Here is a 14,515-nt window from a genome sequence, read left to right on the forward strand (position 1 = left end):
GTTGACAAATAGGCCTTAACTGATGCCTACCTTTTAGAGTACTGTGTTGAGAAAGATTCTGTATCTTTATCTGGGTTCAAAAGAGAAGAGTGCTTTGATTGATCAGTACTATCTGCCATGGATGAAGGAGGATAAATGACAGCCTGCTGTCCTGTATTTGCCATCCCTAACCTCATCTAAACTCTCATTACAAAGATGAAGAACATGTCAATCAATACATCTTAACATCATTTTTAATGGTGTTAATAGTTTTATGGTGTTTGGCAAACTTTGCCAAAGTTTGCCATAGAAAACTTTCATAAGAAAAAATGTGAAAGAAAACATTTAATTCCCACAAGGTTAAACATAATCTCTTTGAGAAGGCTTATTAAAATAATAATTAGAAATTAAAGTCCTGTGTTCATATGATAACATTATGTTGTTTTGAAAACTAAGGAAAGTTAGTCAGTACATATTATATATCACAAAGGGAGAAGTGGTAACACAGTAGTGGTGTTTTTATTCTGCAAAAAGCCTATATTAAAAATCAATAAAATAATTTAGGTACTTGTTAAGTATCTGCTATATGCCATGGATCAGGCTAGGTAGGTTCTGTGGAGGATACAAAGCCGTCTACAAAAGGATCCCCACCCTCAGGGAGTTTATGAGCAAGCATAAAAGACCAGCCATGCACAAGTAACACAACAGGGAACAGGTTCTAGGCTTATCAAAGCTATCTTTTCAGAACAGCAGTACATCTGTGAACCTTATTACCCTAATTAGCAGGCTAAAACATTTTAAGTCAGTAAGTCAAAGAAATTCAAAAAGATGTCTTAGGTTGAACTATAATGTCAATATGTAACTACTTTTGACCGATAAAAATGGCTATTTTGTATGGTTTTACCTATCGTAAAACTGTAATGAAGGACTACAGGGAAATAGGATGTCTCGAAATAAAGGCTAAATAATTTTTAGTGGACAATGAGGGCTACAGTGACCAGTCATCCTGATTTGCCGGGGACAGAGGAATTTCTTGCGACAGGAGACTTTTAGCATTAAAACCAGGAAACCATTCGGCAAAACAGGATCAGTTGGCTACCTTAGGAAGCAGCCACATCAGTTCATATTTTCTGTTAATATTACAATTAGTAGCATAGTAACAGGTCGGGTCTGACCCAACATTTCTTATATAAATGTTTTTAAGTAAACAAATTTACCTTATCAAACCTGGCAGCTTTCCCTTTGGGTGCAGGAATCAGGGGGACTCTTGTGATCTCTACAGGCCATAACCGGCAATCAGCAATTCGCTTCTGAAAACTACGGATCAAGAAATTTGGGGAGATAGTCAAGTACAGAGACTTACAACTGAGATCAGTTTACAGGCTTACAGGCAGCAGAAGTCACTGGCATCTGTAACAGGTAGAAACATTTTAATGGTAATTTTGACAAACTGCTAGAGGCTGAATGTGGAAGAGCCAGAGAGTTAAAAACTCCTGGGAGCCCAGTCAAAGGGGTTCCCCATGCTTTTGGGGGTTTTAAATCAAAGAGCCCCAGCAGATTCTCACAGTGAAGATAGAATAATAATCCTTTTAGGCAGAGAGAAGGGAAAAGTAACCATTTTGTAATATGCCCAGAGTGTTCTCCATAACAAAGGCCTACTCTTTAAGGGAAATTACCAGAGCCTTATCTGACCCAGGGGAAGGGCAATTAGACACCTCCAGGCCCATCTAGCCTTCCTGTTACATGTAATAAAGGAAGAAAAAAGGCTATTAAATGCTTCTGAAGGGCACCGCCCAGGGACTCAAACCTATCAAAATACTGAGATGTAATCACAAGATTATAGAACACTTCTCCTTATCTTACTGCTACATAAACAGTGTTCCAGTATAATAACAGTGGATTATAACTGAGAAACTGCAAAAAAACAGACCCTTTTAAAGAAAGAGTTCTTAGGCAAACCCAAGGACAACAGGGGAGTAGCAAAAAAAGGAAACTGAAGCCTTCAGCACCTACAGCCACAGCAGAAATTAAACACAGCCCAGCTCCTAGCCAGATAAACATAAAACCTCACACTAAAAACCCTAATTACCTCATTTCTTATTGCCCAGTACATAATGTCCAGCTTTCAATAAAAAAAAAAGGTCAAGAGTACTGTCATTAAATAATGTGTCATATTCATGAACTTCAAATAAAATTTTAAAATTACAAGAAATGCTAAAAAGCAAAAAATTACAGTCTGAAGAGACAAAGCTAACCTAAGAACTAGACTCACACAAATCTTGGAATGATCAAATAGGGAGTTTAAAATAACTATGATTTATATGTTAAATGCTCTAACGGAAAAAGCAGACAACATGCAAGAACAGATGGGTAATTTGAGCAGAGTGATGGCAACTCTAAGAGAGAATCAAAAGAAAATGCTAGAAATCTAAAACACTGCAACAAAATGAACAATTCATTTGATGGGCACATGGGTAGACTAGACATGGCTGAGGAAAGAATCAGTGAGCCTGAAGATATGTCAATAAAAACTCCCCGAACTAAAATGGGAAAGGGAAAAATATTTATATATATATATATATATATATATATATATATATATATATATATATATATATATATATATCATAACAGAATATCCAAGAACTGTGTGACAATTACAAAAGATGTAACAGGAATGCCAGAAGGATAATAAAAAGAGAAAAGAGCAAAAGAAATATTTAAAGTCATATGGCTGAGAATTTTATGAAATTGATGACAGAAACCAAACCACAGAACTGGGAAACTCAGAGAATACCAAACATAATAAGTACTGAAAAATGTATATCATATTCAAACTGCAGAAAACCAAAGAGAAAGCAAAAACCTTGAAAGAAGCCAGAGGGATGGGTGGCAGGGTGGAGGGAAACTTTCCTATAGAGGAACAAGAATAAAAATTACATTAAACTTCTCTTCAGAAACCATGCAAGTAGAAGTGAAGTGAAATATTTAAAGTTTTGAGAAATAAACCACCAACCTAGAATTATGTATCCAGTGGAATTATCCTTCAAAAGTAAAGGGAAAATAAAGACTTTCTCAGTCAAACAAAACTGGAGGGAATTTGTGGTGAGTAGAACTGCCTTATAAAAAAACCTTTCTCTGAAGACTAAAAAAGTTTTCAGAGAAAGGCAAAATGATATGCGTCAGAAACTTGAATCTACATAAAGAAAGGAAGATAATCAGAAAATGAAATAAAGCCAAAAAAATTTTTAATTTTTCTTATTTTTAATTAACCAAATTGATAACTTTTTTCAGAGTAAGTAGCAACAATGTATCCTTAAAATATCAGCAAATCAAATCCAACAATGTATATGTATATTATACACCATGATCAAGTGGGGGAGGTATACAGGAACTGTCTGAAATACCGGCTCAATTTTTCTGTAATTCTGAAACTGTTCTAAAAACATAGTCTACTAACTGGAAAAAAAAAAGAATAGTTCATTCAAATTATAACATATCCTGATAATGCTGTATTTCTCATGTCTCCCTAGTAACCAGTTCACTGTGACAGAGTCTAGTACTTACCCAAACAATATCAAGTATCCTGTTCTTCTTTATTATCTAAATCCTGATTCAATCTGGGCAATAATGTGTCCAACAAAAACACTATTTCCTGGCCTTTTTTGCATCTAGAGATGACTGATGAGATATAAACAGAGATTGTCAGATTGCAGGAAGATTTTATGAAAGCGGCTAAGACAGCCAGCATGTGTCCTTTTTTATCGGAAAGCACTCCCCTCTTCCAACTTTCTGCCAAGAATGTGAATGTGCAAGCTGGAGCTTCAACAACCATTTTGGACCATGAGAAAAACTTGTGGATGGAAGGCACATGTAAAAGAAGGAAGAGCAAAAAGAAAGATTGAGCCTGGATACCTCATAACCCTGAGGAGCCACCATACATACCAGCTCTGAAATAAGAAACCACCTTGGTTAATTCACCATCACTAGAAGCCTCTGTTATTAGTGATGGTGAAAGAGTCTCAGATCAACTTAACTCAAATACAGATAAACTTAACAAAAGTAATATTTCTTCCCACCTACACTTTTGTTGTTTAGATATATTCCCTTTCTCGTCCTACCTGACCACTGCAGTAGGATCAAGGTAGCGGCGACTTTCCAAGTCCCAAATAATCCTTTTCTTTATGCACTCTGATTGGTTCCTGAATTCCCTGTCCTGTAAAATAAGAGAGACTTTTGTTCTCTCGGCGTGCCACGACTTCATCCTGCTCAATCTGTGGTGCATTTTTCTAATGGATTGGATCACAATACTTTTATTACTACTACTGTTACTACACTAAGTATGACTTCTACTGTAAATACTACCATCATCTTAAATTTTAGGGGACTTAACTATTAATAAAGTACATAAGATAAATTACTTACATTATCCTTATACTGATCCAGTACTAACTGCCAAATATTCACTCATATAACCTCAAGCAGGGATTCTCAAAGCTGGATGCATATCAGAATTATTTGGGAGCTTCTTAAAAAAGAATCAACACCTGAATATTTGTATGATTTTAAAAGTAAATTCTTATGTAATTGATCTGGGTTAGGGCTTGGCCACTGCTATTCTTTTAAAAGCTTTCCAGGTGATTCTACTGAGCAACTAGGGTTGAGACCTAACTATTTAAAATAACTATAACATAAATACCTATCTAAAATAAAGTATCTGATCTAAATGAAAACATAAATCTAACAATTTTCACTAATTGCAATAAGAAAAGACACTGTGGAATGTTTTTCAAATATTTTAGCATTATCTATACTATTTCAAATGTTTAGTGTCATATATATACATATAAAATAATTCAACCATTCCCACCTTACAAATTATTTTACTGAAACTACAAGAAACGATAACAAAGATGGTTACTAAGGTGATAATCTGGGAATCAATTAGAAGGAAGACACATAAAGTAAGAGGGAGACTTTAACGCATATCTCTTAATTTTTTATTTTGACCTGTGACTATATTATTACCCATTCAAAAATAAATTTAAAATAAAACAAATTGTAAATTTGAATGTATTATTTTGTTTGCTGGACTTAAGAAGTCGAGATCTCTTAATCAGAAGTAGATAACTTTTATTTTGATTTGTAATTGTTTCATTTTAACAAATGACAGTGTATACAAATAACAGTGATTCACAAAATATTTTATCATATGTCAGTGTACTGATTTTAACACAAAAATCTGCATAACTCTCTCACCTCTGGGTGATTGAGTTCTCCTTCTTCTTCTTCATAGGGCCCACCAACAATGAAAGCATCTGGAATGTTATTAGCTCCTGGAGCCACAATGTTGGCAATAGGCCATTTTTTGGGCCGGGGAACAGGCTCTCTTTCCCCTCCAAGCTTCAGAGTTCCATTCTTGAAGAAAATGGGATAGTCTTTCTGCAAAAATAAATACCATCTATCAGGAAATTTTGTAAAAGCACTTGAGATGAATGAAAGGATTACTTAAGTGTCTTTTCAATGGAATGCTAAGCACTGTCTAACAGACCCTTCTGTGATTATCTTAATCTATAGAGGGGCTTGTGCCATTCATTGTCTTTGTGCTATTTTATAATTTTGTAATTTACAGAAAATTGATAAGAATGCAAATTATTCTTGTCCATAGATATGCAAATTTATTATGTCCAGTGGAGATTAATTGATTGTTGCCCTGTGACTGATGACAAGTTTTGAATTATTAGCAAAATCATTTCAACATTCCTGATTGCTTACATATGGGTCATTTCTTCAGATTCTTCTTTGAACTGGTTTAAGCCATTTTTGTCATTTTATATTTATATGAAGGTCATGATGTAATTTTTAAAAAATTATCTTTTAGAAAACAAACTTAAATTTGAATAAGGCCTAAAACTATAGGCTTCTCATATCTATAATTTATCTAAAATATATTTGCAATAGAAAGTTGGTAAAGATATAAATAAGAAATTTATACAAAGGGAAATTAGAAAATCCAACATTTAAATAAAAACATGCCAGATATCATTAAAAATAAGTGAAATGCACATTAAAACAATGAGATACCATTTTAAACCATAGATTGGCAAAAATCAAAGTGTGAAAACATCAGTGTTGCCAATATTGTGAAGGGAATGTTATTCTTATACATAGTTGATGAAAATGCAAATTGGTACAACTATGGAAAGCAATTTTGCAGTCTCTAGTAAAATTTAAAATTGGCATACCCTATGTAAAACTAAACTATTCCAGTTCCATGTGTTAAGTTTAAAAACTTCTGAGAAGGAGGGGCATTTCTGGAATGGCAGAGTAAGGACTTCTGAAAACTTGCTCCTCCATAAAACAATAAGAACACAGGGAAAATTTGTCAAAATTAAAGGTGCCAAGACCATTCAATGGGGACGGGACAGTCTTTTTAACAAATAGTGCTAGGAAAACTAGTCACCTACATGCAAAAAATGAAGTTGGACCCTTACCTAACACCATATATAAAAATTAACTCCTGGAGCAACAATGTTGGCAATAGGCCATATCTTAAAGTAAGAGCTAGAAGAAAGCTTTTAGAAGAAAACAGAGTGGGAAAGCCTCATGCCATTGGGTTTAGCAATAATTTTTCAGAACAACAAAAGAAAACATGGACAAATTGTACTTCATCAAAATTAAATACTTTTGTGCATCAAAAGATACAACAGAGTAAAAAAAAGGCAACCAATAGAATGGGAGAAAATATTTGCAAATCGCATATCTAATAAGGGGTTAATAGCTAAAATATACAAAGAACTCCTAAAACTCAACAATAAAAACAAAAGGTTCAAAAATGGGCAAAGGACTTGAATAGGCATTTCCCCAAATAAGATACACAAATGGCCAATAAACACATGAAACAATGCTCAACATCATTAGTTATCAGGGAAATGAAAATCAAAACGGCAAGGAGATGCCACTTCACACCTATTAGGGTCACTATTATCAAAAAACATAAAATAACAAGTGTTGGCAAGGATGTGGAGAAATTAGAATCCTTGTGCACTGCTGTTGGGAATGTAAAATGGTGAGGAGGAGAGTTCTATACTGAAAATCTAAAATGGCAATAAAACAGATAGGAGTAGTAACTACACCCTTTTAGCCAACAATTTGGAAATCTCTACCAAGAGCCTCAGAAGACCGATACAAAATCATTCTATAGAAATTTGGACTAAGAAAATAATCTGGAATTAAGAGGAAGTTTTGTATAATAAAGCACATTATACAAAATCCACAAAACATATGCATAATGTCAATTTTTAAATGTTCTAATATTTCCATCATCGATATGTATTTATTGATATAAATTACATGTAATCTATAATATGTGTAATACATAAACTGTTAACATAAATATCTATTTATAAAACAGAAGTAAAGTTCATTTTTTTTAAGCCTAAAATAAATCTCAGCCATTGTCAGAGCTTGCTATGCATGAAATGTTAGCAGGTGAGGACGAAACCCCCAGATACGTGTTTAAACCTATGCAAATATCTGGCTGTGGGGCTTTACCTCTCCAACTGATGGAACTTGCAGACCAACCATATAGTTCTGCACGGGTCCTGCTGGAATAAAGGATTCAGGCACAGAGTAGGCAGCCTCCAATGTGACCTTCAGTAGATTGCTCCCTAAGATCTGGGCTGCGGTCAATAATGGCTCCACCACAGATACTTTAACTTGAAGACTGCATTGCTGGAAAAGAATAAAATGATGCAGCATTCTGAAAATGCCAGAGGCCTCCCCTTTTTTGCATTTGAATATCATTTGAATACCCTATCGCTGTTCAAGGTAAAAAGGTCAAGTTTATTTCCATGCAGAGGATTCAAATAACTTTCTCTCGGTCTCATGAGTTAGAGATAGAGCCAAGAAGAGAAACTTTCCCTAAGCTAGAGCCCTTCCCATCTAACTTATTGAGGTCAAGTATGTATACAAATACATATAGAAGAGAAACTGGAAGGTTCTACACTGAAATATTAATAGTCGTTGCACATGAGTGAGTGAGATTGGGATACTAGTCTATATTTTATGATTATTTTGTAATTTAAATATAGTGCTTTAAAAAACTTTTAGATTTTTATTAAATATTTGAAAACAATAATCTTTAATATAGTTCTATTTTTCAAATATGAAAAGTAATTTTGGCAGCATGAGTAAGCCCTGGGAATGAATTTTTTAGAAGGGCTGCCAAAGATTTGATGTTAGAGATGTACCCAAGTAGGCAGTCAAGACAACTAGTGTTTTCTTAAATTAGAGAGGAGACAAGAATTTGTTCATTTTCATTTCATTTCTCAGGAATCAACATTAATAAGAATGATTAATATTGCCCTTAGAGAATTAAGTATCATGCTAACAGGAAATTCCCAAGTTATTTCTCCAATAAAAACTCTGATTTGGCAAATGCGGCGTTTTTTAATATGACATATTTTTTCAAACACATTATATCTACCCATATATATAGATATAGACACATATGTTTATATTTTAATACAGAATACAATAAAAAATAGGTTGAAAACATCTAATGATATGCCAGGCACTTTACTATAGCACTAGGAATATAAAGATGAAGAAGACATAGCCCCTTCATCGTGGAATTCATGTCATAATTCCATGATTTATGATAAGTGCTATCATAAGGACCTGTACAAAATGCTCTAGTCCAGGAGCATCAAGGAGGAAGTGGATAATTAATTATTGGGGTAGAGGGAGGAGTAAGAGATGGTGACACCAGAGCTAAGTTTTACAAGATGAATAGAAGTTTGGAACCTGGATAAGCAGATAAGGAAAGAGAAAATAATTCTGTCCAGAAAATAATTCTGGACGAAAAAAAAAAAAGAGTTTTATGTAACAAGGTACTGAAACAGTCTGGTGTATTTAGTTCAGGTGTAAGTAATTCAGGATTTCAGAACATAAAGCACAAGGAGGGGCGGGCTGAGACATTAGATTGAACACGCAAACGGCTCCTGTTGCAAAGGTTGCTGCATGCCTGCTAAACAATCTTGCCCTTAATATGTAAGCAACGGGTGAACCTATGAACCACACAGAACTAACCATGGGAAGAGGTGTGGTCCCATTCACTTTTAAGTCGCTCTGCAAGCAGTGGGAAGGCTGACTTAGAGGCTGACAAGGGCAGTTACAAGGCGACTCCTGATGTTCCAGATGAGAATTACAAGTTAATAAAGAGGAGAAATGAAGCTAAGAGTCCAAAGGCACTTAAATAGAGAAGGCTGAATTTCATGAAAGGCAGATTTGGGATTTGGCTGTAGCCAGGGTCTGAGGGGTAAGTCATACATGTAATGTAGGTCCTATGTATGTGCTATAATTGCACGAATGGGTGATGCCTTTAGCCAAAATAACTAAGATAAAAGGAAGAGTAAGTTTGAGGGAGGATACTGAGTTTAGTTTGGGAATGTTAAATTTTAGGTGACTATGGGCTATCATTATAGAGCAAACCAGTAGGTGGTTGTAAAGTCTGACATTCTGGAATTCAGGAGAGGGGTCTGGGCTGGAGCTGTTGCATTTGAAGTCTTCAATATTGGTGACTGTTACAATCATGGATAACCACCCCCTTGGAGTATGAACACAGACTAAGAAGAGAAGGTGGTCAAGAATAAAACTTTCATACTTAAGGGAGGAGCAGAAGAGAGAGCAGGAACCTAAGAAAGTACAGTCAGTGCATAGGAAATCAGAACACCAAAGGGACAAAAGATTTTAAGAAAGAGGCACTGAAAAATGTGACATCTCTAGTCAATATATCTCTGAGAAGATAAGCAAATGTCCCTAAGGTTTCTAACTTGTATTGATCAAGACAGGGAACACTGGAAGATGAATTGGAATCTCCTTTCCAAGTACAGGTTTATATTGTTTTATTCTCTGAGTCTTAAGAATAACCAGTGTTGAAGCTTAAATATGAAATTAGTGACAACTCTCAAGCAAATGCAAGTTAACTATCATAAATTTTTTTCCTTGAGAATGTAAAACAAGTAAACACAGGAATATTACGAGCAAAGATCATGAGGACTGACAATTCATTTGACTGACATTTTTCATGTATCTAAGGAAAGTCAACAGTACATATAGGCTGTGAGACTGGACCATGGGAGGCAGACTGAGCTCAGATATACACCTTTCCAGCACAAGTCAGATGGAATGACAGAATGATATTGAATAATATCTTTATATCCAATTAAAGGATAATGCTATAATAACCCTGGAAAACAAGAAATGCCATTACTAAACTACACATTTTTAGGGATCTTTGAAAGATAGAAAGCAAATTAAATCAGATCTACAAAAAAACAAAACTAGAAGAAACCAACCACATCCTAGAATAAGAGGACCACAGGCGATGCAGGAGTGTATTGTGGCAGCACCAAGGTCAGAATCAACAAAAAGCAGCAAGGCGTCTACAGCGATAGTCAATCAGGGCACTGCATTCAGAACAGTTGGGTCAGTTGGGCCCTCCTCTCTCCTTCATTTGTGCAAAAGAGAAGGCAGCTGCAGGGATCTGCTGAACTTGAGCACACTTGCACGAGAGTAGCAAACAGGACTCCAAGAAGCTACCCAGGAGGAATGGGAATCACAACCCAGAAGACAAACAGCCTGCTTCCCCTCCACCAGGAAACAAAGGCAGGCTACCATGCCAGAAAGTGTGTTAGGTGCGTTCATATACTACTTAATTTAATACATCCAGATATAGCTCAAGAGGCATTTTCATGGTTATGCCTTCCCTACATCTGCCCCTGGGCAAATTAACTGATACCTACACTGTGCCCACATGCCCTGCCCCACCATTTAATCACACTGAGTCAAAATCCATAATAGGTAGACTATGGACTCCAAAAGTAGGTCTGTGCCTTATTTATCTTTGTTTCCCAGAAGCTAGCACTATATGTGCCTATATAAAGAAGGTACCTGATAAACTGGACTCAACTGAATTGAACCTTTATATCAGACGGACTTCTTAGACTGAATGGCAGGCTGCAATGTTGGGAGTTAAAACTCTGATTACCTTAACACCTGACTGAAGAGGCTCTAAAGGCGAGCCTGGCACAGGGTGCAGTGGGACCATCATTTCAAATGAACTCTCTCCTGCAAAAAGAAGGCCAAGTCAAGCCAAAAAAGAAAGGGTTAGGCAAAAATAAATGTGCTCTTTTCATCAAACTCCTCGAATTCAAGGAGGCTGAGTTTTTTTCATTTCGCTGAAGTTAAAATTTTATGAGCCCTGTTATATCTGCTTTTGCGCAAATCACACGTCTGACCTTCCACTAAAGGAAGAAGATCCACCACAGCTTGACCAAGCGTTAAGGTCTTCTCATCTTTCTGTTTCTTTTCCTTTGGTAAAACTTCAATCACAGTTACTAGAAAAATCAAAACAAAGAAAATGAGAACACGTCTAGCTCAGCCATCAGATAACCAAGGTGCAATAAACAAAGTACTATCAAAGAAATTTAAGTTAAGAGAAATAACTTGAAATTTGAAAAGGCACCATTATCAGTGACTTCTGGTGGAAAATACTGGATCACCTCAGAGATTTTTTTCCTGTAACAACTCTGTAATTTAAAAAATATATATATGTAATGTTGGCATATTTCTAGAGATCACATGAAACTTACAGATAAATTTAGGGGAAATGACATCTTTATAAGTTGGTCATTCCTGTCTAAGAACATGGTACACCTTTCCCTTTATTCAACCTCATGTCTCTCAAAAGTACTTTCTTTATAGTTTGTATCAGGACCCAAATAAGGTCCACATATTGTGATTAGTTGAAGTCTCTTAAGTCTCTGTTACTCTTTAGGTTCCCCTTCCATTTCTTTCGATTTTTCCCATTTTTATTTTTCTAAGAAATTCTCCATTTTACCTAAGTTTTCAAAAGTAATGGCAGAATATTCCTTACGTCTTTTTTAAATTGTGGTAAAATACACATTACATAAAATTTTCCATACTAACCACTTTAAATGTATAGTCCAGTGGTATTACATATATATTACCACCATCCATCTCCGTAACTCTTTTCATCTCCTAAAATTGAAACTCTGTACCTACTTAAACAATGACTCCCCATTCTCCCCTACCCCTAGCAATCACAAGCGTACTTTCTCTCCCTATGTATATGGCTACTCATATACCTCATATAAATGGAATCAGAAAATATTTATCTTTTTGTGATTGGCTTATTTGACTTAGCATAATGTCCTCAAAATTAATTCATGTTGTAACACATGTCAGAATTTCCTTCCTTTTTAAGGCTGAATAATATTCCATTGTATGTATATACCACATTTTGCTTGTCCATTCATCCATTGATGAACACATGGGTTGCTTCCATAATTTACCTTTTGTGAATAATGCTACTATGAATATGTGTACAAATATCTCTTTGTGAGCTGCTTTTAATTATTTTGGATATATTGTATTCCCAGAAGTGGAATTGCTAGATCACATGGTAATTCAATTTCTAATTTTCTGAGGAACTACCAGTTTCTACGGTGACTGTACTGGTTTACGGTCCCACCAAAACTGTACAAGCGTTCCAATTTATCCAAATCCTTACCAACACTTGGTTTTTATTTGTTTGTTTGTTTGTTTGTTTTTTAAGATTTTATTGGGGAAGGGGAACAGGACTTTATTGGGGAACAGTGTGTACTTCCAGAACTTTTTCCAAGTCAAGTTCTTGTCCTTTCAATCTTAGTTGTAGAGGGTGCTGTTCAGCTTTCAAGTTGTTGTCCTTTCAGTCTTAGTTGTGGAGGGCGCAGCTCAGCTCCAGGTCCAGTTGCCATTGCTAGCTGAAGGTGGCGCAGCCCACCATCCCTTGCGGGAGTCGAACCAGCAACCTGTGGTTGAGAGGACATGCTCCAACCAACTGAGCCATCCGGGAGGCAACTCAGCTCAAGGTGCCCTGTTCAATCTTAGTTGCAGGGGGCGCTGCCCACCATCCCTTGGGGGACTTGAGGAATCGAACTGGCAACCTTGTGGTTAAGAGGACGCACTCCAACCAACTGAACCATCAAGGAGCTCAGCGGCAGCTCAGCTCAAGGTGCTGTGTTCAATCTTAGTTGCAGAGAGCGGAGCCCACCATCCCTTGTGGGACGTGAGGAATCGAACTGGCACCCTTGTGGTTGAGAGCCCACTGGCCCATGTGGGAATCGAACCAGCAGCATTTGGAGTTAGGAGCACAGAGTTCTAACCTAACAATTAGTGATGTTGAGCATTTTATCAGCCAATTGTAGATCTTTGGAGAAATGTCTATTCAAGTACTTTGCCCATTTTTAAATCAGGTTGTTTGGTTTTGTTGTTGTTGTTGCTGAGTTTTGGATTTCTCTACATATTCTGGATATTAATCCCTTATCAGATAAATAACTTGCAAATACGTTCTCCCATTCGCTGTGTTGCTTTTTTTACTCTGTGAATAGTGTCTTTTGATGTACAACATTTTATTTTCATTAAGTCTAATTTCTCAATTTTTTTCTTTTGTTATCCTGTGCCTTTGCTATCATATACAAGAAATGGTTGCCAAATCTAATATCATGAAAATTTGTGCTATATTTTCTTCTAAGAGACTTACTGTTTTAGGTTTCATATTTAGGTTTTTGATCCATTTTGAGTTAATTTTTAAAATATGCTGTTAAGTAAAGGTTCAACTTCAGTCTTCTGCATGTGGATATCCAGTTTTTCTAGCACCATTTGTTGAAAAGACTGTCCTTTCCCTCATTGAATGGTTTCGGCACTCTTGTCAGAAAGGATGGCCATATATTATAGTTTATTTCTGAACTCTCTATTCTATTTTATTGTTCTGTATCTCTCGCTTTATGCCAATAGCATACCGTTTTGAATGATGTAGAATTGTAGTAAGTTTTGAAATCAGGAAGTGTAAGACCTCTAACTTTTTCCAGATTGTTTTGGCTATTTGGGGGTCTCTTGAGATTCCATATGAATTTTAGGGTGGGTTTTTCAATTTCAGCAAAAAATGTCATTGACATTTTAATAGGGTTTGCATGGAATTTGTATATTTCTTTGGGTAATACTGACATTTTAACAATATTAAGTCTTCTGATCCATGAACATGGGATGTGTTTCCATTTATTTGTGTCTTCTTTAATTTCTTTCAGCAATGTTTCATAGTTTTCCTTCTATAAGTCTTTCAATACTTAATTTCTAAGTATTTTATTCCTTTTGATACTATTGTAAATGGAATTGATGCATAATTTATTTTTCAGATTGTTCATTGTTACTATATATAAATGCAACTAATTTTTGTATACTGAATTTGTATTGTGCTACTTCAATGAATTCATTTATTCATAGTTTTTTCTGTGGAATCATTAAGGTTTTCTACATATAAAATCATATAATCTGCAAAAGAGATTATTTTGCTTCTGCCTTTCCAATTTGGATACCCTTTATTTCTTTATCTTGCCTATTGCTCTGGCTAAAACTTGTAGTATTATGTTGAAAAGAAGTAGTGAAAGCAAAAATCTGTATCTTGTTCCTG

General features: G+C 35.6%; 1 protein-coding gene across 6 annotated transcripts in view; it reads right to left on the bottom strand.

Moving 5' to 3' along the window:
• Positions 1-14,515, bottom strand: part of CFAP70 (cilia and flagella associated protein 70) — a 67,500-nt gene that overhangs the window by 43,984 nt on the left and 9,001 nt on the right. For all 6 annotated transcript variants that reach the window (XM_081074411.1, XM_081074406.1, XM_081074409.1 and 3 more), the window contains 6 exons: positions 11,283-11,381; positions 11,033-11,112; positions 7,534-7,713; positions 5,239-5,421; positions 4,101-4,195; positions 1,197-1,296 (listed from right to left, as the gene is read on the bottom strand). In XM_081074411.1, coding sequence (XP_080930537.1) covers positions 1,197-1,296; positions 4,101-4,195; positions 5,239-5,421; positions 7,534-7,713; positions 11,033-11,095 — 621 coding nt within the window. In that variant the 5' untranslated portion in view covers positions 11,096-11,112; positions 11,283-11,381. The remainder of the gene's footprint in view (positions 1-1,196; positions 1,297-4,100; positions 4,196-5,238; positions 5,422-7,533; positions 7,714-11,032; positions 11,113-11,282; positions 11,382-14,515) is intronic.

The sequence above is a fragment of the Rhinolophus hipposideros genome, assembly GCF_964194185.1.
Source record: "Rhinolophus hipposideros genome assembly, chromosome: 15".
Taxonomy (NCBI): domain Eukaryota; kingdom Metazoa; phylum Chordata; class Mammalia; order Chiroptera; family Rhinolophidae; genus Rhinolophus; species Rhinolophus hipposideros.